Below are 22,481 nucleotides of genomic sequence, written 5' to 3'. Positions count from 1 at the left end.
CTAAAAGGTCGTATCCCGGCGTCAATGCTGTTTCCAAAAAACAACAACCCCCTTCTACCCCGTAGTGCTGCCCACTGTTCCGCAACCCCGTCGAAATATTGCGTTTCATTTTGGCAAAAGTTCATCGGGAAAATCCTAGCAGTAGGCTGTGATGGGACAATTGCGTCGCTTTGCCGCCGAGACGACGCGGCAACACGACGCCTCATATTCTTAGGAAGATGGTAACTCGCTGAAATCTGGATCGAACCAAAGTATATCTTTCTATATTTACTCAAATCCAGTTAAGCTAGAAACGGTGATTGAACTTATGAAAAACTTACAGTTCTACCTCTACATTTTTTTCTTTAAAAATTTGATACTTTTTGATTAATGTTTATTCAGTTGTAACTTTAGATTCTAAATTTGTTTTTGTTTGTGGTATTACAGGTTTTGTCAAATGTCCTGTAATCCGCAAATTTGAAAATACAGTGTTTTCGTCCCATTTTATCTAATTAATACAATGTTTATTGGATGGAGTAACTTTAATCTTTTTAGAATATTTTTCCTTCGGCTGGAATTATTGTACTTTTTCACCTTATTAGTGCAGTGTCTTTTCTAAAGGAAACGATTTACACTTTATTTTGTTTTCCCAGATCGCTACTCATCCGACGTACATTCGCTAGCATAAAATTTTAAACTCGAAATATATTGAAACTCAAAATATAATGAAATAATCAGTCCGTTTAATCAGGTCTCTAAAAATGTCCCAACAATCCCATTTCTGCAAAAAAAGTTTTTCACTATCAACCGTCGCAAATATGGCTATTATTTTCGTTTTTCAACCAAATTGTAGACCATGCAGTCGTCTATAAAAATTGTCATTAGACTTTCCTAATTTTTTTCTTTTTTCAAGTAAAAACTTTTTTTCTTCTTCTTTTTATATAGACATGACTCTCTCTGTTGTTCAATGTGCCTCCAGTAAGCTGTTGTTCTGTCATTTTCGTGGTCTTCCTATTGGCGAACCATCTCTTGTCTTTACTACTATATTTGTTGTCATTCGGCTTATATAATCGTTCCATTCTACTCTTCTATTTCTTACCCAGTTCTTGATGTTCTCCGCCTTGCATCTACGTCGTATATCTGTACTTCTAGCTCTGTCCCATAGTGTCTTACCATCAAATTTTTCAAGTGTTTTCATCTCTGCTGTTTCTATCATCCTTTTTGTCCTCTCTGTGTGAGGTCTTATTTCTGCCGCGTATGTCATTATTGGTCTGATCACTGTTTTGTAAATTCTGCCTCTCGTTTCTTTTCCGATATTTTATTTCTCCATATTGTTTCATTTAGGCAGCCTGCAGCTCTATTTGCTCTATTTACTTGATCTTCCACTTTAGTTTCAAGCCTTCCATATCTAGATAATGTGATGCCTAGACATTTAAACTCCATCACTTGTTCTATTATCTTACCTCCAGCTCCAATTTGAATCTTAGTAAATTTGCGGTTGTAACCATGCCTTTTTTTTTGGGGGAAATTAACATGTTAAATTTTCTGGCGGTTATATAAAATTGGTGTAGCATACGTTGTAAATCATCTTCACTTTGAGAGAGTAGTATTGCGTCGTCTGCATAGCAGATTATTTTAAGTTGTTTTTCTCCCATTTGTTGTATGACAAACCTGATAATATTAGGTCCATCAAAGTAAACCGGCTGCGGTGGTTGGTTCACACAGAGAGAATGAATGAGATGGAGCCGATAAAACATATTTATAACCAAAGATTAGATGGAGTGAGAAGGAGAGGCAGACCCAGAGCACGATTTAAGGATTAGGTGGAGGAAGACTTGAGAATGTTGGGAGTACGAAACTGGAAAGCTAAGGCGAAGAATAGGAGAGAATGGAAACTTATCCTTGAGCAGGCCAAGGCCACCATGGGTTGTGGATCCAATGATGATGATTTTCTCTCATTTGGTTGTCATCTTTTTAGTTCTTACTTTTTTTATTATTTCATCCACAATCAGGTTGAACAATAGAGGACTCAGGAAATCTCCCTGTCTTATCCCATTGTCAGTTTTAATAGGTTCGGTTAGTTCTTTTTCCACTTTTACGTTTATTGTGTTGTTTTGGTAAATATTTTCGATCGTTTTAATTATGCTTAGAGGTATCCCTCTTGCGTACAATAAGTGGATAACGTCTTGTAATTTGACCCGGTCAAATGCCTTCGTAAGATCCACGACACATAGATATACCAGTTTGTTGTATTCTGTTAATTTCTCTTGCACTTATTATAAATATAACGTCGGTGCATGATCTTCCCGACCTAAAACCTTGTTGTTCTTCTGCTAGTGTTATAATTTCATTCAGTTTAATTGTTATCACTTTGGTTGTTAATTTTAGTGTAGTGTTTAATAAATTAATTCTTCTGTAATTTTCCGGGTCAAATTTGTCTCCCTTTTTGAAGAGAGGTATTAGGATGCCTGATCTCCATTCTTGAGGAATTCTGTTTTGTTCTATTATTTTTGGATTATTTTAATAGTTGTTTGGTCAGATCTTATCCTCCGTACTTTAGGAGATCGTTTGGTATTTTGTCCTCTCTTGGTGATTTTCTATTTTTTAATTTTCTTAATACTTCCTTTACCTCTTCCTCCTCAATATTTATTTCTTTGTTTGTCGTCACCTCTGGTGTTGATGGTTCATTATCGTCACCTTTAGCAAATAGGAATCGAAAGTAGTCGACCCATGTTTTCTTCTAAACGTGTTTTTTTTTATTAGTTCGTTCATTTTTTTTTCTTTGTCCTCTGATCATTCTCCATATTTTTTTTGTGTTCTAAATTCAGTTCATAAACTGAATACTGCTAAAGTCTCGAACGTTATTTGAAAACTTGAAAAATGTTGATTTCAAATATTTCCTAATCTAATTTCTTTAACTGAAAGTGAAATTGTTAGTGTCGATCGTGGCATGCAGACATTAACTGATGCAAGTACTGAAGGAGCTGATGAATATCCGGAAAAACCAAAAATATGTGAGAATTCATGTGTACTGTCGTCAAAATGACATTCGATAGAGTTTTATTGTTGCATCTAAAAGACAACACGAAGAAAAACTCAGTAAATCTAAAATAGGTTCTCCTTTTACTAGAGCAAGCGTAATTGAATCGAATGAAAAGCATGAAAAGAAGCACTGGACTCCTGTACTTTCACTTAAAATATCTGTTCTGAAAGTAGCTCGGACTCATTCCTAAGTAGCTCAGTGCTTGTTATAATTCCTTCTTGAGGCCAATCACTGGATGTATAGTCGGTCATCTTCAAAATGAAGCTACAAATCTTACAACTATTTTCCATATAACAGGAAACTACATGATTAGACAAAATGTCTGTTATATCTTTCACTTTTTAAAGAAACTCTTCGTAATGAAACAATATCTATTCGCACTGTAAGATATACTCATTCCCCAACCATTACAGATTCTCCGTTGAATAAAGTTATAGGTCGTATGTTGCAGTTTGTACTGTGTTGTCCGACGAATAACTCTTAAATTCTATCTGAGCTATATTAGCACTACCTCGATTTATTAATAAACAATACTTGCACCCAGTTACCAACATTTTAGTCAAGGTACTCTTTGGCAAATTGCAATCTACTTCTACGATGATTTACGTTTAAAGCTGGTGCTCTGGCTGGAATCTGGCTGTTTTACCAATTTGAATATTTGAAAATATGTTACTTGTATTTGTAATCTCATTGTGACAAAATGTTCTGTTATAGCACGAAGCCTGGTAAATTGATCTTGGCATAGTGTTCTCTTCCTCTTCGTTATCCAGGCCATTACGTATGACCTCGAAAAAATTGAACGACTCGTGATATTGTAGCATAAGATATTCTTAACCCAAGCCTATTTCACGATAACCTTATACTTAATCACCTAAAGTGATTATTATCAGTATACCTAAAGTATAACAGATTTCTTCAAATATGGTCCATTGCAACTAACTAACATAAAAAAGCAGCAAAACAAATTATTAAATTGTAAACAATATTGTCAGTCTAAAACTGTCCTGACAAGTTTTTTGATTTTTTATAATCAACCACCTGCTTTTATTTCATTAATGAGTATTACAATTTAATAAAATCACATTACGCTTTGAACGTATTTTTCTTTCTTGATAATAGAGATGATGATAAAGGTCAATATGATGAACAAATCGGAAGCCTTTGAGATGTGATCATATCGTATGATGCTCAGAATATCATGGGTCTAACGCATCTCAAACATAGAAGTCTTACACAGAATAAGTCAAGGCGAAGGTGACTTGATGAAGATGATAAAAAAGAAAAAAATTGAAATATCTAGGGCATATAGTGAGAGGTAAGAGATAGTGGATACTGCGGTTAATACTCAGCGGAAAGATCGAGGGAAAAAGAGCAGTTGATAAGAAGAAATGTGCATAGCTCCGAAACCTTCGTCAGTGGACTGGCTTATCAGCAGATGAATTGTTACATGCCGCGCAAGTAATACAAAAATAGCGCAATCTAATTAATGGTTTGGAAGAATTTTGTCCATTTCCCAAAATTTTGTCACGTTAAAAGTTTTCTGTGAGTCAAAATTGTATCATGAATATTGAAGTCTCCGAGAAATTAATGAATATGGAAGTTGATATAAAAGGTCTACTACCTCCTCTTCTTCTAGGTTATAACTTGGCAGGATACAGATACTGCAGATGGTAATTTAAGGCAGTACATAGTTACAAAGTAACTATGTGCTGTTATAACAAAAAGTAACAAGCAAGAAAAGTAAATATCACTAGCTGTAAATGTAGATGATCCGCCACAGCATTAAGTTCTACATAATATAGCGTTAGCCGTCAGAACCTATGACAAGTCGGTTATTTGTCTCCTCTGAGCCAATTATATTTCTTTGTGGACGACTTAATAGTTGTAAGTGTTCAAGACGGGTATAAAACTCATCATTGTAGAATGAAAATTAAAAAGAAATTATTGTGGAATTAATCCATCAGAATAGTTATCCTTATCTTTATAATCGATTGATCATTGTGATGCAAGTCTTTCTAATTCTTTTTCTTGACTTTTCAGTGCCATTTATAATTTGTTAATTAATCTAGTAAATCTGGTATATTTTTAATAAATAGATTGCATTGCATGAAGTAAATTACAAAATTTCGATAAAATTTTGATTTTGATAAATACAAATTATCAAAATTATTTTGAGGTTTGGTTTACAAGAAGAAAGTCAACTTTAAACGTATTATAAGATTTCAAAAATAGAAAAAAGGCTGAGAGCAATTAAGAAATGTTGTTATTTATTATCAGTATTAATTTTTTTTTTAATATATGGCAACATGTACAGTAATAAATCTGTGAAGAGTGCTTTCAAGCTTTCATACTTCCTTATTCCAGCAATTCATTGAGCTTACTTATATTTAATCCCACTATTTAATCTGATATTGAACGAGGTTGTAAAACAAGTAAAAACAGAAAAAGAATACAAAATGGAAAACAAAGAAATAAAGATAATATGCTTCGCCGACGACACAGCTCTGACAGCAGAGAATGAAGATGATTTATAACGAATGCTACACCAGTTTAATACGAAAGCCACAGAATTTAACATAAAAATGTTACAAAAACTATAAGCTTATAGCAATATCAAAAGAATTGGTAAGGTGCAAACTTGAAAATGAAAATCAAATGTTAGAACAAGAAATGGAATTTAAATATCTGAGAATTAACTTATCTTTCGACATATATATTTAGGGATTCTACAGTATTCACTGCCCTCCCTCTCTCAACCGTTTCCATCTCTCTCTGTTGTCCCATTCTCCATCGTTTAGGCCTCTCTTACTCATGGCGTCGTTTACTTCGTTCCTTCAGGATTTTCGGGGTCGTCCTCTTTTCCTCCTTCCTACGGGGCTCCATTCGGTTATTCTCTTTATCCATCTGCTGTCGCTAGTTTTTCTTACATGTCCATACCACTTTAGTCTTTTTTGTTTTATAAATGTTAATATGTCTGTTTCTATTGATGTTCTTTGCTTTATTTCGTCATTACTTCTCCTATCCATTCTTGTTACTCTGCAGCAGGCATTCCATCTCTGTTACTACTATCTTACTGCTGTTTTTCTTGTTTATGATCCAATTTTCAGCCCCATATGTCATAATACTTCGTACTAATGTTTTATAAATCTGTGTTTTTGTCTTCATATTTAGGTGTCTATCCCACCATAGTGAGTTAAGTTGTCGGATAGCTGTTCTTGTTTGTCCTAATCTTTATGTAATTTCTTCCTCTATTGTTGCCTTTTTCGTGATTATAAACCCCAAGTATTTGAATTTATCCTTTCCTTTGATTGTTACGGTGTCATCAATCTGTAGATCTTCTATGTCTTCTTCACTTGTAGATAGGTACTCTGTTTTCGCGAGGTTAATATCTAGGCCAGCCTTGGTATATTCTTCTTGTAGTTTCTTCATCATGTAGCTGAGATCGTCTTGGTCTTGTGCAATCACTACTTGATCGTTTGCAAGGCTTAACGTATATAGGTATTCGTTCCGTACCGGTACTCCCATGCCTTCGCATTTTCTTTTTCATGTAGTCAAGGCTCTTTCTAAGTATATTTTGAATAGGGTCGGAGATGTGGAACAACCCTGCAGGAGCCCTTTTGTTGTGGTGAAGTCTCCTATGATTCTTGTTCTCATTTTAATAAACACTTTATTTTTTTATACAGAGCTTTTGTAGCTTCTATGAGTTCCGTCTGTATTTCTAATATATACCTTGCCTCCCACAGTTCTGACCTTGGTACAGAGTCATACGCCTTTCTCAGGTCCACAAATGCCAAGTGTATATCTCTATTTTTTGCTTTTTTCTTTTCCAACAGTTTTTCCAGTGTGTATATGTGATCTAGCGACAATTACATTGAAAAGGAAGTAATGTAGCAAGTAACAAAAACAAGAAAAGTAGAGGGATGTTTTAAAGACACAAAATGTAGAAACAGACGCTTGAAAACGGAAGCAAAATCGCGAATATAAAAGTCTGTTATCGGACCTGTCATAACATATATCGCAGAAATAAGGCCAGACAAAAGCACGAAAATAAGATATTTGTAGGCAAATAAAATGAGAATTATAAAAATAATAACAAGAAAGACACTTCTACACAGAACAAGGAATAATGAGATTAGAGACCTAGACAGAACAAATAACATTATAAATGTGTGCAAATAGGAAAAAAGAGTGGAACAGCCATGTCAGTTAAATGGCAGAGAACAGAGTAGTTAGAAAAGCCCGATATAAGTTGTCAATTGGAAAAAGAAGCACAGGTCTTCAACGGAAAAGATAGAATGATAATATTCTACTAGAGTAGGAGGTGATATCGAAGAAAAACAGACAATTTGCTTATATGAAAGTAGAAGAAGAATACTTTGTTACAAAAAGTGTCAAACTAAAAGTTAATATCCATCACTGATATAAACAACTGTCTGAAAAACTACAAACTTATTATTTTTAAAACATAAAGAGTTGATTTTTTCGGCTTGTAAATCATCACAATATATCATTGGTCGGTAAAATAAAACTTTATGCACAAGTTCCACTAACTCCTACTAATACTACTAAATAATATTAATAAAATTATTAACTTACCTATGTTGTAAAGACTATAACAAGTTTTATGCAAGGCACCGGAATAAAATTCCAATCCTATTATGGCAAAAATAACAATGGCGAATAATACCAAAAGTCCAATTTGAAGTAATGGTGCCATAGCCTTGATGATAGACTTCAAAACTACCTGCAGGCCTAAAAAAAGAATTTTCAAAAAGTAAACTGTTGCAGCCATAAATATAATATAAATTGTTATGTACATATGAATTTAAGGTAATGAAAAATAAAATAGTTAAAAACTTTGAGCCAATTTTTTTATAATACTATATTTTAAGTATATTTTTTAAATTATGAGTCCGTCATAGTATTAGTAATTTTTTTTATTGGTTACGAAGAATTGGTACGCTGATGACAACCTTTCTTGTCTTCTTGTCAGCTGAATGTATAACTGATTGTATGTTTCATCAAACTTTAATCTTCTATTAGTAATACCAATTTCTCGTTATTTTTATCATGATTTCTACCATAGTCAACATGTTTTATCCACTAAACCACCAATATATTTGTTCTTAGTGTCTATTTTTTTCTGTCAGTGTCTGTATCTAAGCACAAATCGGATTTTTATGTTCTGATGGAACCTTCTCAGTTATATATTTTATTTCTTATGATATTAAGTGCATGTTATTCACTTTCTTTCCTTGATTATTCTCTAACTACTCCAGTCGTCAGAGACGAAAATTCCGCTGAACCTTTAAAAATTATACGAACAAGCTAAATTTTGCAGAGAATACTAATTTTGGGGCCCCAAAAAACTTGCAAAAAAGTTTATCACTTTTCTCCCCGGACTTCTCTCTAAAACCCCCCTCGTAGGGGGTAAAAATACAAAAAATCGATTTATCAAGAATCTTTACGTTATAAAAAAAATGTTTTAAATAGAAAATATAGCTGAGATAATTATTTAAAACAAAAATTTTATTAGCACCTTTTGTGTAGAATTGTTCTCTCACAAACAAAGCTTGAAGTGACCGTCGATTTTGAATGTCAGTAACGCTCGCGAAATCAATGTTCCATAAAATTTGTATCAGCTCGACGGTAAAAATTTGATATCTTTTATTGCAAGTGTCCTATCGATAAAAATCAAGATGCCTTTAAAGGTAAAGAGTTCAGCTTTTTTGTATATTGCCGTAATTTTTGTATTTTGCCACAAATAAACTCAGATTTTATAAAAGTGTTAGTTAAATAAATACACCATTTTTAATTATTCTCATGAGATCAATACAATCTATCCCTTTCATTGACTGACCACTATGAGGTTTCGATTACTAGAGCCTAACCATGAAATTTAAGTTTTGAGTTTTGGCAACAAATTTGAAGCATTTAAAATATGCCTAAACAACGCTGGATTAAACTTTTACATAACAAACGATCTGAATCGTTTAAAACTTTTTGAAGTTATACTTCTATACGCGCGCTCCACGTTGGAAATTTGTACGGGACTGAATCGGTGAAATCATTACATATGTAAGATAATGAGTCCGAGAGAGACAAAAGATATATTTTCTCTCTCTTCCTCTCTCGAGAATAAAAATGTTCCTTTTGTATATATATTTAATATTATATATTATATATATATATATATATATATATATATATATATATATATATATATATATATATATATATATAATATTTATTAATATTATTATTTATGTGATATGTTTTGTATTATTTAATAAATGTTCATAATTATTTTAGTCTTTTGTATTTCTAAATAATAATCTCAATAAATCACTGTAAGACCGAGAACTATCAATTTTGAAATACGTTTGTGTCATGTCTAATTGGCAAATGTTTTACGTGTTTGGTTCATACGCTGGTGTATGTGAGTTCGAATCCCAATATGAATTTACTTTTTTATTTTTGAAATATTTATAAACCCAACGTTCATTTTATTAAATATATGTAATATACGCAAAAATGCTAAATTTTAAAATAAAATGAAAATTTACAACATAATCCGAGTTGTTGGTTTTTGAAGTTATACTTCTAAACGTGCGGTCGACTTTGGAAATTTGCACGGGAGTGAATCGGAAATTTGCACGGGAGTAACAAGCCTCGTTAGGCATGTTAAATTATAAATTAAAACTTGTAAATATCTCAAGAAAGTTCAAATGTGTACTTATATACACAACAAACAACAATTAAATATTGTATTTGTCAACGTCGTTGTATCACCAAACAATATTTTTTTTATTAATATTGTTATCATGGTAAATTAAACATATGCGTAAGTAAGTTACGTATATTGTCATTTTTAAATACTTATGAATATTGTATTTTAATTTGTATTGTATTATAATATTGAATTATGTTGCAGTGTATTGTACTGTTTTTGTATATTAATAATAAAATTAACAATGAATTTTACTGCAGAGTATGTGTAAAATTTTCTTTTTGCATTCAACTCCTTTTATACATATATGAAAATAAAAATATATATTTTCATTAAAATATTGATTCAATCCTTCATTTACTATACTCCTATTACAAGCCAAATGTTTATATACAGCAAACGATGCACCATATACCTGTATACCTAATTATTTTTCTCTTTCTGCTCTCTCTTACCTATAGCATTACATATGTAATGATTGTGCAGATTGACTCCCATATAAATTTGTAACGACGAACGCGTGTATAGAAGTATAACTTCTACCGGCAGTCCCACTGGACTGCCACACCCGTTTTTTTTTCACTCACACTAGTACGTTTTTCAAAAGAACCAAAATTCTGCTATAAAATACACCCAAAACCGTCTTCTTGGAGGCAATTCCGTGACGTGCGATCGTTTGTAATATAAAACAGTAAATTCTGCGTTTTTATTCATATTTCAAATGCCTCATATTTGTTGCCACAACTCAAAATTGAAGTTTCATGTCATAGGTTTCAAAGATTGATCTCTAAAAATGAAAATTTTACTACGACTGGTCAATGTAAGTGATCAATTTTTTTGATCTCACGAGAATCGTTAAAAATTCGCGCCACGTTTATTTATTTAATACCCTTATAAAAACTGAGTTTATTTTCGACAAAATAGAAAAACTGCATATGAAAGTTACACTCTTTATCTTTAAAACCCATCTTGATTTTCGTCGATAAGACACTTGGATCAAAAGATGTCGAGCTTTATTGAACATAGATTTCGAGCGTGTAACTGACAGTTATAATCAACGGTCGCTTCAAGAGTTGTTTCTAAGAGAACAGTTCATTCACTACAAAAAGTGCTAATAAACATTTTTGTTTAAAATTTTTTCAGCTACATTTTTTATTTGAAACATTTTTCTCTGCGGCGTATAAATTCTAAGTAAATCGATTTTTTGCGTTTTTTAGGGGCAAGCCCGGGGATAAAAGTAGTAAACTTTTTTGCATCTTTCTTATGGTTCCAAAATTGATATTCTCAGCAACATTCAGCTTGTTAGTATAATTTTTAGGGGTTAACTCTGTGACAACTATATCAAACCTGGGATATGAGACTCCCTCTTAGCCTAGCATATTTTTTTTAGTCATTGACTTTTTCAGTTGGGACCTTACTCTTTGCCTTTCTTATTATTTCATCTCTCGTTTTCTCGTTTTTGTATCTCAAACGTGCTCAGTATAATTTCTTTCTTCTTTTTCTACTTAACTTGTTTGTAAAATATATTTTACTATGATTTCAATAACAATCAAGCAATTTTTTATGTTAGATCTGGAAGTTCGATATTGAGCATTTGTCTTTCCATAGATCAATACTAGTTCTCACTATCTTTTCTATATATCTTTTTTCTGATTTGTATGTGAGATCACGTAGAACACATTGATTGAAGATCCTATTTTTTAAATAATGAGGTATTTAACAAATTGAGATAGTTTAACAAATTTTTCATAAGCAAGTCTTCACCTTTTTTTTATTTCCTCAATACGATTGTCTTTCCCCTGCTTTGGGATTTATCTCAAGTATTTAAATACTTGTTTCATGTATGTTTATCCTACTGTCAATTTGAGGTATGTTTCTTGATTTGACTTGGTTTTAGTTTTATCTCAGTTCATCTTCAATCCTACTTTTACTGATTTATTGATTCAAATTATCCATCATTTACACTGTGTTTAATATCCACTAAATGTAAGTTCTATATAGATAAACTAAAATAGATTTTGTATTATTAGCAAAAATGTTTAAACATTTAGGTTTTTTTATTTTTATCTGTTTAGCAAATAAATCAGTACATGTCAAATGATTTGATAATGTTTCAACCCTTCATCATGTTCAGTATGTTGCTTAAAATTAACATCCAAGCATATACGTGTTGCTTTTCCTGTTTTTAGATCATTATGTTCTTTTGTCACAGAGAACGAGCAGCTACTTTTAACATATTCCTTCTTGCGTTAAAATTTCTCTGACTTTGATTTAATTACAGATCCGGCCAATGATTTTTAGGTCTACGAATTCATTATTTTTTAACATGCATCTTGCCATAAATTTGTTGCTATGGTTCTTTAATTTTTTTTTTAATCAGATAACTGTTTTAGAACTATACAGACTAAGTTTATATATAGACTTTTTAAGAAAGTGATTTAGATTTAATAATGGCATTTTCAAAACCCTTAGAAGATATTGAAATATTTTGAATGTTCCAATTCCGCTAATCATCTTTTTATTTCTACAAAAATCACAAATTTAATGTTGTTTCCCATTGTTTTACTCATGACGAACATATTGAAATATTTTTAACTCTTTAATGCTTTATAAACATCTTCCTACACATAATTTCAAGTTGATTCAATACTTTCATTGTTTCCACAATAAAGTTGTCACATTCATTGATTTCTTGTGAAAGGTATAAATTTACTTGATGTATTTCTACATAAACAATTCAAATTTTGTTTCAATCTTACCTCAAATTCAATATGCTCGGTGATCTGAATAGTCACCTGATAAATGTATTGTCTCTGAATTAGGTCAGTGCCTTTTCATACTACATTTGGAATGTGTCGACTGTAAATGCACCGATTGAAATATTGTCTTTAAGTAACAATACTCATTGTAACGAAATTTATCCAAATATAATCGAAAACAATATACAGTTATTGGTCCTTTTTTGAACAGTTATTTAAGATAAGATAGAGTGTTTAAGTTATTCGTTATGGTTATTTTTGATCAATATGGATCCTAGAATCTTTGAAAATATTGTAAAGTGACAGTGGGGGTTTAAGTATGGTTTTTTCGGCTCGCTTTTGTTTTTTGCTCCAAATACCTTTTGTATAACAGGACATATTATGTCAATATTACATATGTTAATATTTAATGTGCCAAATCTAAGTTGTAGTAAGCAATTTTTTAAACTTTTATTAAGAAAGTTAAATTTAAAAGTTGGTATTTACCACATTAAAAAGAAAACTGATCGAATATTGATGTTGTACAGATATCAAAGTTTATGCCGATTAGTGTCAGTGAATGCAAGACTACTGTTGCAGAAATAAAAATACAGGTAATAGAAGTGTAAACGAAATAAACTCCAGTAGAACTTTTCCTGTTGGTGGCAGCACATGACAGGGGAAAGGAGACAAAATCCGATATTATTAGCATCACTTAAAATAATGTGTAGGATTAAATACAAATGAAATACAAAAACTCGCTTACGTAGGAATCACGGATGCAATACTATTGTGAATCAATGCAACCTTAGAAGTGACGTTGGACCTCTCTTTTCTACATATACGTGTAAGAAAAATTGCCTTTAGGCTCTAAAATTTGGCGATCAGACTGAGCAACTACAAATTTACAGGATTTTAACAACGCAGTACATGAAGATGTCCACAAAAAATATGTCTGCAAAAAATGTCTCGAATTCAACTAAATGTTAACATAAAGAAGTGTGAGTTAGCATAAAATGAAATCGCACAAATCATAAGGGGGAATTTTATGATTTAATGATATTAATGGCAGTGAAACACTAGGGAGATTAGGAATAACTATTACTGGTACTTACACCAGAATATTAATATTCCTCGGCAATACTCCTACAATATTTCAAGCCAAATTCCTAACAATCGATTTTTGTAATCAAAAATGCTTGAAAAAACAATTTAATTCAGCCAAAATATTTAATATCTTAGAGAGACTAGACTAAAGGCTCTGAAGACAATAATAGTGTGGAACTGCAAACAGTACTTTAAAAACTGGCCAAGCGCAACAAGGAAACTTCGCTGTGGGTGTCAAAGCATCAAGGAAGCAATTAAGTTGATGATAGTCTTACTAAAAAAGGAGCAAATATCCTTTTATCGGATCAGAGCCATTATGTGATGTACCGAAAATCTGCATAGTGGAAAATTTTATATATGCAAAAATACTCTTAGAGTTTCAGAAGACCCACCCCAAAGTAATCACAGATGGTCTAACTGGACACTGCTCACTTAGATATTAAGTTAGATATTATCTCTGTAAAATAAGCAAAGTTAAAAGAGCAACATGTGATTCAGTACAAATTTAGAAAAAACCACTGAACATATTTTCTGCAACTGCAGAGCAATTGTTGGCCAACGCCATAAGTATGTTTTATCAGATATAGCTTCTCCATTCCTTTACTAGTAAAAGTAATGATAGACTCGACAGCAATAATGGCTCGTATAGAAAATAAACTGACCAAAAGTCTTAAAACTTAAAAAGTTAAATCTAAAAAACTAAAGTCTTAAAAAAACAAAAAATAATGAAAACATGTTAGGATGTTTCAAAAGAAAAGTATTAAGGCGAATCTATGGAGCAGTAAATGACAATGGAGTGTGGAGAAGACGATACAACTTCGAACTTTATAGAATTTACCAGGAACCTGATATCATAAAACTTATTAAGATAAGCCGTCTTAGGTGGATAAGGCATATAATGCGGATGGGACAAAATGACCCAGCTAGAAAAATGCTCCTTGATAGACCCATTGGTCAGAGAAGAAGAGGAAGACCCAGAACAAGGTTCCTTGATAATATCGATGAAGACATGAGAAATATGGGAATACGTGCTTGGTGGAGAAAGGCGATTGATATGGACATTTTTCAACCTGGCTCCCGAATATCTCTTAAGACAGCTGAATATTGGAGGAGCCAACCTGTTAGCAGAAAAATCAGTATAGCTTGTCACCTGTGTCGATAGCGTTCACATTATGGTAGAGTGGAAAAAGTAATAAAAATATATATAAATGAGACGAGCGCCAGATTTGTCCATAACTAAACATAAAGGATGATGATGAATAAGTAAACAATTTAAAGCCTATTTAAATGCAAAGAAATTACAAGATAAACTAAAAACACAACAATGAAAGGCAACAAAGCATATTTCTGGCTGAATTGTATATTCACTTGCAAAAGCCTACACCGAAAATTAAAAATGAAGATCTATAAAATCATTATTAGATCAGTAGTTTCTTATGTAAGTGGGAAAGATAGACAATTTTGAACCAAAAAATCTACAGAAGATCTTACTCATAGCATACCTTAATGCCGCTAGAGCGATTTTGGAATTGTAGTAGGATAATCTATCTCTTGGGCCTGCAGTATACAAGGAAGGTAACAGGGCCTGTGCTACGCTTCAACCGCTTATTATTACCCGTGATTTTACCCATATACTCATTTTATTCAGGCTGAGTGAACCTGGGGCAAGTAGATATTTTAAAAATATCTAAATGTTTTCGCCGGATCTAGGAATCGATCTCCGGCCTTCTGTGTGATAGTTGAACACTCTACCGCCTAAGCTAACCGACCAGAAAACCTTTGCACACATTAAGGAGAACAGTATATGGAGATTCTTACCAACTACCCAAAGAAGCATCTATCTTAGAACTATATGGGCCCCAAAAAATATCATCTGGTTAAGATGATCACACCTAATAAATAAATAATAAAATATAGGGCAAATGATTAAAAGCAAGGTCACGGATAATATGAGAAGTGATAGCTTAAAACCCAATGACGTAATAATAAGTAGAAATTTCATGAGGTCAAACTTAAGCTATATCGCCATTAGAAAAAAATTACTATCTTACATACAATTTGTTTATTTATGTTTATTCAAACGTGCTTTGTCAGTGGAATAGGTTACCTATAGTTCAGTCGTCAGAGATCAGAGATTTAACCTTTAAAAATCATGCGAACAAGCTGAATTTTGTTGAGAATGTCAATTTTGAGACCAAAAAAAATGATACAAAAAGGTTTACCACTCCTACCGCCTAGCCTTTGGCTAAATCGCCTCATCAAAGGAAAGAAAAACGTAAAAAAACGATTTACCAAGAATCTGTACGTCGTGCAAAAAATGTTTCAAATATAAAATGTAGCTAAGATAATTATAAACAAACATTTTTATTAGCACTTTTTGTGTAGAAAGAAATCGTTTGCTTAAAAACAACGCTTTGATCGACCGGCGATTTTGACTGTGAGTTACGCGCAATCAATCAATTTTAAATAAAATGTGTATCGACTCGACGGTAAAAATTCGATATCTTTTGACTCAAGTGACCTATCGACAAAAATTAAAATGCGTTTTAAAAGTAAAAAGTTCAGCTTTGATATTTATGTTTGTATATTGCCGCAAAGAAAGTCAGTTTTTATAAAGGTGTTAAATATATAAACGTTGTGCGACTTTTGTAATTTTTTTCGATTCTCATGAGATCAATAAATTTTATCACTTTCATTCACCGGTCGTAGTAGACTTTCCATTGCTAGATCCTAATCTTTAAAACCTATAACATAAAATTTCGATTTTGAGTTTTGGCAACAAATATGTGGCATTTGAAATACACCAAAACAATACAGAATTTAAACTTTTACATTACAAACGATTGCACTTCACGGGAAAGGACTCCACAAAAACGATATTGGGTGAAGTTTGTAGCTGAAGTTGTGTTATTTTGGAAAAAGTACTTGCGTAAATAAAAAAAGCAGTTTTAAACGTTTTAGATCGTTTGTAATGTGGAAGTTTAAATTCAGCGTTTTTAGGTATATTTCAAATGCCTCACATTTGTTGCCAAAACTCAAAACCGAAATTTCATGCTATAGGTTCTGAAGATTAAGATCTAACAATAAAAATTTTACTGTTACTAGTCAACGAAAGTGATAAATTTTATTGATCTCATGAGAATCATGAAAAACGGCAACAATAATCTGGTCAAAAGTTATCAAATTTTTACCGTCGAGTGGATAAAAATTTTATTTAAAATTCATTTCGCGCGCATAACTGACACTCAAAATTGCCGGTCGCTTCAAACATTGTTTCTGAGAGGACGGTTCATTCTACACTACATAAAAAGTAATAATTAAGTTCAAAATTATCTTAGCTACATTTTTTATTTAAAACATTATTTTCTATAGCGTATAGGCAGAATATTGGTAAATCAATATTTTTTGTTTTTCCACCACTACCAAGGGGGGTTTTGGTGATAAACTTTTTAACATATTTGGTATCCTAAAATTGACATTCTCAACAACATTCAGCTTGCGCGTATGGTTTTTAGAGGTTCGGTGACAGTTTCGTCTCTGACCACTGAAGTATTACATTTCTTATATTAATTTGATATTTTATTCTTATTTTGTATAGAATTTGGTCATTTTTATGCCATCGGAATATGTCAATTACATTCATTATAATATTGGTTTGACATTTTGTGTCTATTTTTAGTTATTGCGTTATTATCTGTTTAGAAAGACGACAATTAATTATTTAAACACTTTCTCAGCATTGGCCTGTCAGTTGCATTTTAATAATGGTTGTAAGATGTTGCAAATACTTCCAATGGACATAATTGAATCGATTTCGTTTGTAAATATACTTAAGCGATATCCTTTTGGACAACGTTTTTAGAATAGATCAACTGAAAAATCAATTTTAGTTTTGTCAGAAAATTTATCTTATATGACCAATAACTGTATACGATAGATTTAAATACTAAAATTAGTACCAGTTGTTTCGAAAATCAGTATATTTAATATTATCATGTCATGATTAAATTTAACAATATTTAATAAGAACTACATATCCAAGGGAAATCAGGCATGCCACGACTCGTGGAAATTTTATTAAGAAATAAATTAAGAAAGGAGGGAGAAAATTTTATTTGGTTAAAAAGCACATCATCAACAATAGTAAAAGTATTGTAATTACACATTATGTATTATCATATAAGCAAAAAAAATGTCAACAATTTAAAAGATTACAAATAAATATGAAACTAAAAATTATGAAAATCAAGAGATTTATTCACAAACCTGAAATAGTAAAAAATAGTAAATCGGTAGTGCTGTTAGATATTAGAAAGCCAACATATCGAGGAAAGGACAAAATGTTGTAAACATTTGTCTAAAGTATCTAATTTTTCAATCAAACATGTCAAGTTTACCAATATACTTGGTTTAAAGTGATTTAAAACTAATGCTTTTCTGCAGGAGATGATACATTAGGTATATTCCTCTACCTCTACTAACACCTACACGATTTAATTAAAGGTAATTTGGACACGTACATTGCAAACAACAACGAAAAATCGTGTACTACTCCTTATAGATTACCTACGTAATTCTTTCGAAAAATTTTCATTAACTTAAACAGAATCACCGATTCCTGAAACAACGAAAGCTTTTTACAACCAACTTATTCATGACATATTTAGCTGATCATGTCATCGATTTTTATGTGGTTTTTTGATAATGTTAGGTTATCTTCAACCTATCATACAACATTATTTTGAAAAAGTTCTTCTTCTTCTTCTTTTTCAGATTTAACGTTCATGCTAGTGCATTTGCCAGCACATTTATTAGTATTGCATTTGGTCTTGCTCATGGCAATATGCAATACTGGTTGTAAGATAATAATGAATTGGAATAATCATGTTAGTAACAATGTCATTTAATACAAATGTCACAATAAAGGAGTTCAAATATTTCTCCTTCTGGGATGACGGCGCAGCATTACGCAGTCGAAAAAGTTACCTTGGGTTATGAGAACCCAAAAAAGGTATAACTTTAGGTTAGTTTCCTTTGAATTTTATCCATTGAATTCTGACAGGCAACGATGGGGGAAATCTTTTTTGGATATCTACGTCACGAAACAAAACACCCTGGCATCTTTCGGCCGAGTAGGATACTAGACCAGAAGACCCCAGGGTAGTGCCGGATTAACCTTGTTCCGGCTAAAACCTTAACCTCCGTTCCAGAGAGGTGGTCTTGCCACTCAATGAACAACTAACATAAAAAACTAAAAATTTATAAATAACCATACCTATTACCGTAAATCAGAAAATGTTTCAGAAGTTAGGCCATAAACTAATAAATAATATTAACCATAAATTTCAGATCCCTGGCTCAATTTCCTCCTCTGTCCTCCTGCTTCTTTTTCTTCGTCACCCCATAAATCAGACAGTGTACTTCTCTCCATTCATTCTCTCCTCTCAACATTATGTTTACAACGTTTTTTCATCCAACCCGAAACCCATTCGCCTCTCAAAATCTCCCTTCTCATTTGCCCATCTCTGGCAGTTAAAAATGTGGGCGGGAGCGTCCGGTACCCCACAAACAGTACAGTCTGCCGAGGCAGATTTGCCTATTCTATTTGTGAAGGTGCCAAAACTACCATGTCCGGTCAGAAACTGCGTCAGGAAGTAGTCTAGTTTCCTGAACTACATTCTCACCACGGCCTCAGATCGGGAATAAGCTCCTTCGTCCACCTTGCCTTTCCGCTATCATTCACCCATTCTCTCTGCCACTCTACTATCGTTCTTTCTCTCTCATTCTCATCTATATTTACATCCATCCTCCTCACATACACCTTCGCTCGCTCTTTGCACAACAAAACGATCGGTATCACCGCTCCAATGACATATAGAGCCTAATTTTAAACTGTCCTATATGCGCTAGATACTTCGTAATATAACTTTAATGTTAGAAGTCTCCTATAGCTTGTAACGTGGTATGTACATCCCATGAATTGCTTTTATTAATTGGACAATAAAGGAAAATGTGATATAGATCACATTTTCGGGAATGCTTGTTGTATTTCTTCATACCATTTTCCTTTTTATTGAAATTTCAGGTTCTTTTCTGGTTCGTTGTGTTAACAATTCTTTTAGTCATTTATAAATAAATCTTTATTGGATTTGGGGTTTCCGCAGGATCTGTAATTTCGACAATTTTCAGGATTTGACTCTGCGTTGAATCCTCGGCGTTTTGCCTCTTGCCGATGCTCGAAAAGAACTATTACCTAGGAAACAAAAATAAGAACCTAAAGCAATGTGATGGTAGCATAAACTGTTTTTTCTTCACGGAGCTTCTTGTGATGAGTACTGTGCGTGTACCAATTTTGTTCTGTAAGTTTGGTTTTTGTATTGTTCTGTAGGGTTGGTAGTCTTTTAGCATCATCTCTTTTATTAAATTGTTTTGTGAACGCTTTTCAGTTTCTATTACTTCTCTGATATAATCAGATATAACAATAATTTACAGCATTATCTCTTTTATCCTATAGGCACTACTATAGTATTAGAATCTGATATTAAACTTATTAATTTTTTCTGTCTTAGTATAGTCCTTGGCCTTCAGGCAGCATCAGAAATTAAAGTGTAAAGTTGACTGACATTTAATGGAAACTATTGTGCCGTTAACTAAATCATAGTTATACGGTAATGACAAACAAACTTGTATGTGTATCGTAGATCGTCCTTACCCGTATAATATAAATGATAATGATTGACCATACAATTTCCGTAATTATACCACTTTGTGGTGTAATGGGCTAGTGATGAGCAACATATAGCCTCTCCTATTCAAATGTCAACCTCACCTACTCGTATGATGATCTAGATCATGGTCATCTGGTGCATCTTGCTAGATAACTACCGAGGCTCTGGCGTTTGAGTGTTTGCCGGTATATGCAATCCACCATTTACTCGCCAACGGCTTCGGCGGATGAGCTGGTAAGTGAAAGGGCACTCTGTTGTTCTAAGATTGATCTAGAGAGATCTAAGAAATTGGTCTCGAAGGCAGAAGAACCAAGAAAGTGGTCAACAGTCTCAGAATGGAGAAGGCAACGAGAAACCACTGCATAAAAGGTTCCTGATGACATCTCTAGTACAGCTATTATGGCAAACACAACTTAAGTGAAAACAGCTACTAATCATGGAATACGGAAGCCAAGATTCGGGAGGAGAAGTGATCCATCTGTAGATCACAAGGCCTCCTAGGTCGTAATCCAGAGAAATCCCTGTGACAGAACTGGAAAAGTGTCTCTGAAAATATCAGAGTTGATTATCAAAATATGTACCTGGAATGTGAAGACAATGTATCGGGCTGAAAATCTTCATAATATCACTCAATAAATGACCAGACTTGGAGTACTGTACTGGAGTACTACAATAAAACTAAATACTACTCCAGTCAAAATAAATGTTTACAAGTGTATGCCCCAACCAGCGATAAACTAGAAGAAGAGGTAGAGCAATTCTATAAGTTGTTGATAAATTCACTTAAACAAATTATAAAAGAAGATAATATTATTATGGGTGGCTTAAATACAAGAATTGGTAAAGGGAAAATCGGTATATTAATTGGTGATTTTGGTCTAGGGAAGAGAAATGAAAGGGGAGAAAGATTAAAACTATTTATAGAGGAAGAAGAATTTCAAATACTAAATACATTCTATAAACTATCACCATGACGTTTGTATACTTGGGTCTCTCCGCAAGATCAACCAGGAAACATAATAAGGAATCAAATTGATTACATAATCGTGAACAAGAGATTCCGTAATGGATGCCTATCAGTAAAAAGTTACCCCGGTTCTGACGTATCGTCAGGTCATATTCCCGTTATTGGTTAATTTGGGTTCAGATTTAAAAAGGTTACAAAAAAGAATAGTAAGAAAAAATGTGATATGAGAAGACTTAAAGATAAGGCAACAAAGGAGACAGTCGTACGGATTTTGTCAGAAAAGCTAAGTAACATGGAGCAAACAAATGATCTAGAAGAATCACTTCAAAATATATGTGAAACCTTTAATAGATCAGAGAAGAACATCTAATAGAAAATAAAGAAAAGAGGAGAAGTTGGATGAATGACAATATACTGCAACTCATGGAAGAAAGAAGAAAATCAAAGAATAACAAAAGAAAGTACAAAAAGATTCAGAGACCAATAAGAACCGAACTACGAAAGGCCAAAGAAAATTGATTAAAAACACAGTGTGAAGAGATAGAGTTGTTGGAATAAAAACGCGATACATTTGATATGCATAAAAAGGTAAATCGAGCAGCTGGTCTTATCCAACAAAGCTAGCCACAAAGATTATCAGAGGAATATCATCACAGATAAAAATCAAGAAATGCATATGGACCAAATACAAACAAAAACTCTTTGATGATAATAGGTTCAAACAAACCCGGTCCTACATATGTAATGATCACTTACCAATCACATCAGAAGAAGTGCAAAAAGCAATATCACCACTAAAAGATGGCGAAGCTGGACCTGAGAATGCATATACTGAACTCATAAAACAATTTAACACAGACATTAACAAAAATATTCAATGACATATATTTAAATGGAGTAATACCAAGATCATGGCTGAAGTCAACGTTTATTGCTCTAACAAAGAAAACAAAATCCGTATCTTGCAATGATTTCCAGACCATCAGCTTAATGAGCCATATTTTAAAGTTATTTCTAAAAATCATACATCAAAGAATATATATAGAATATGCGAAGAAAAAATGAGCCGTACACAGTTTGGTTTTCGGAACGCAGTGGGTACAAGAGAGGCTCTCTTTAGCATACAAGTGCTATTTCAACGATGTAGAGTTGTGAATTGCGATATTTATGCATGCTTCATTGATTATCA

At 32.7% G+C, this 22,481-nt stretch overlaps 1 protein-coding gene across 25 annotated transcripts in view; it reads right to left on the bottom strand.

The window, feature by feature from the left end:
* The window catches only part of cac (calcium voltage-gated channel subunit cacophony), a 405,056-nt gene that overhangs the window by 261,575 nt on the left and 121,000 nt on the right, over positions 1 to 22,481 (bottom strand). For all 25 annotated transcript variants that reach the window (XM_072539658.1, XM_072539662.1, XM_072539808.1 and 22 more), the window contains one exon: positions 7,619 to 7,774. In XM_072539658.1, the coding sequence (XP_072395759.1) occupies positions 7,619 to 7,774 (156 nt within the window). The remainder of the gene's footprint in view (positions 1 to 7,618; positions 7,775 to 22,481) is intronic.

The sequence above is a fragment of the Diabrotica undecimpunctata genome, chromosome 1, assembly GCF_040954645.1.
Source record: "Diabrotica undecimpunctata isolate CICGRU chromosome 1, icDiaUnde3, whole genome shotgun sequence".
In the NCBI taxonomy this organism is placed as follows: domain Eukaryota; kingdom Metazoa; phylum Arthropoda; class Insecta; order Coleoptera; family Chrysomelidae; genus Diabrotica; species Diabrotica undecimpunctata.
Note: the sequence above shows the minus strand (reverse complement) of the source record. Positions and strands in the feature narration are given on the sequence as shown.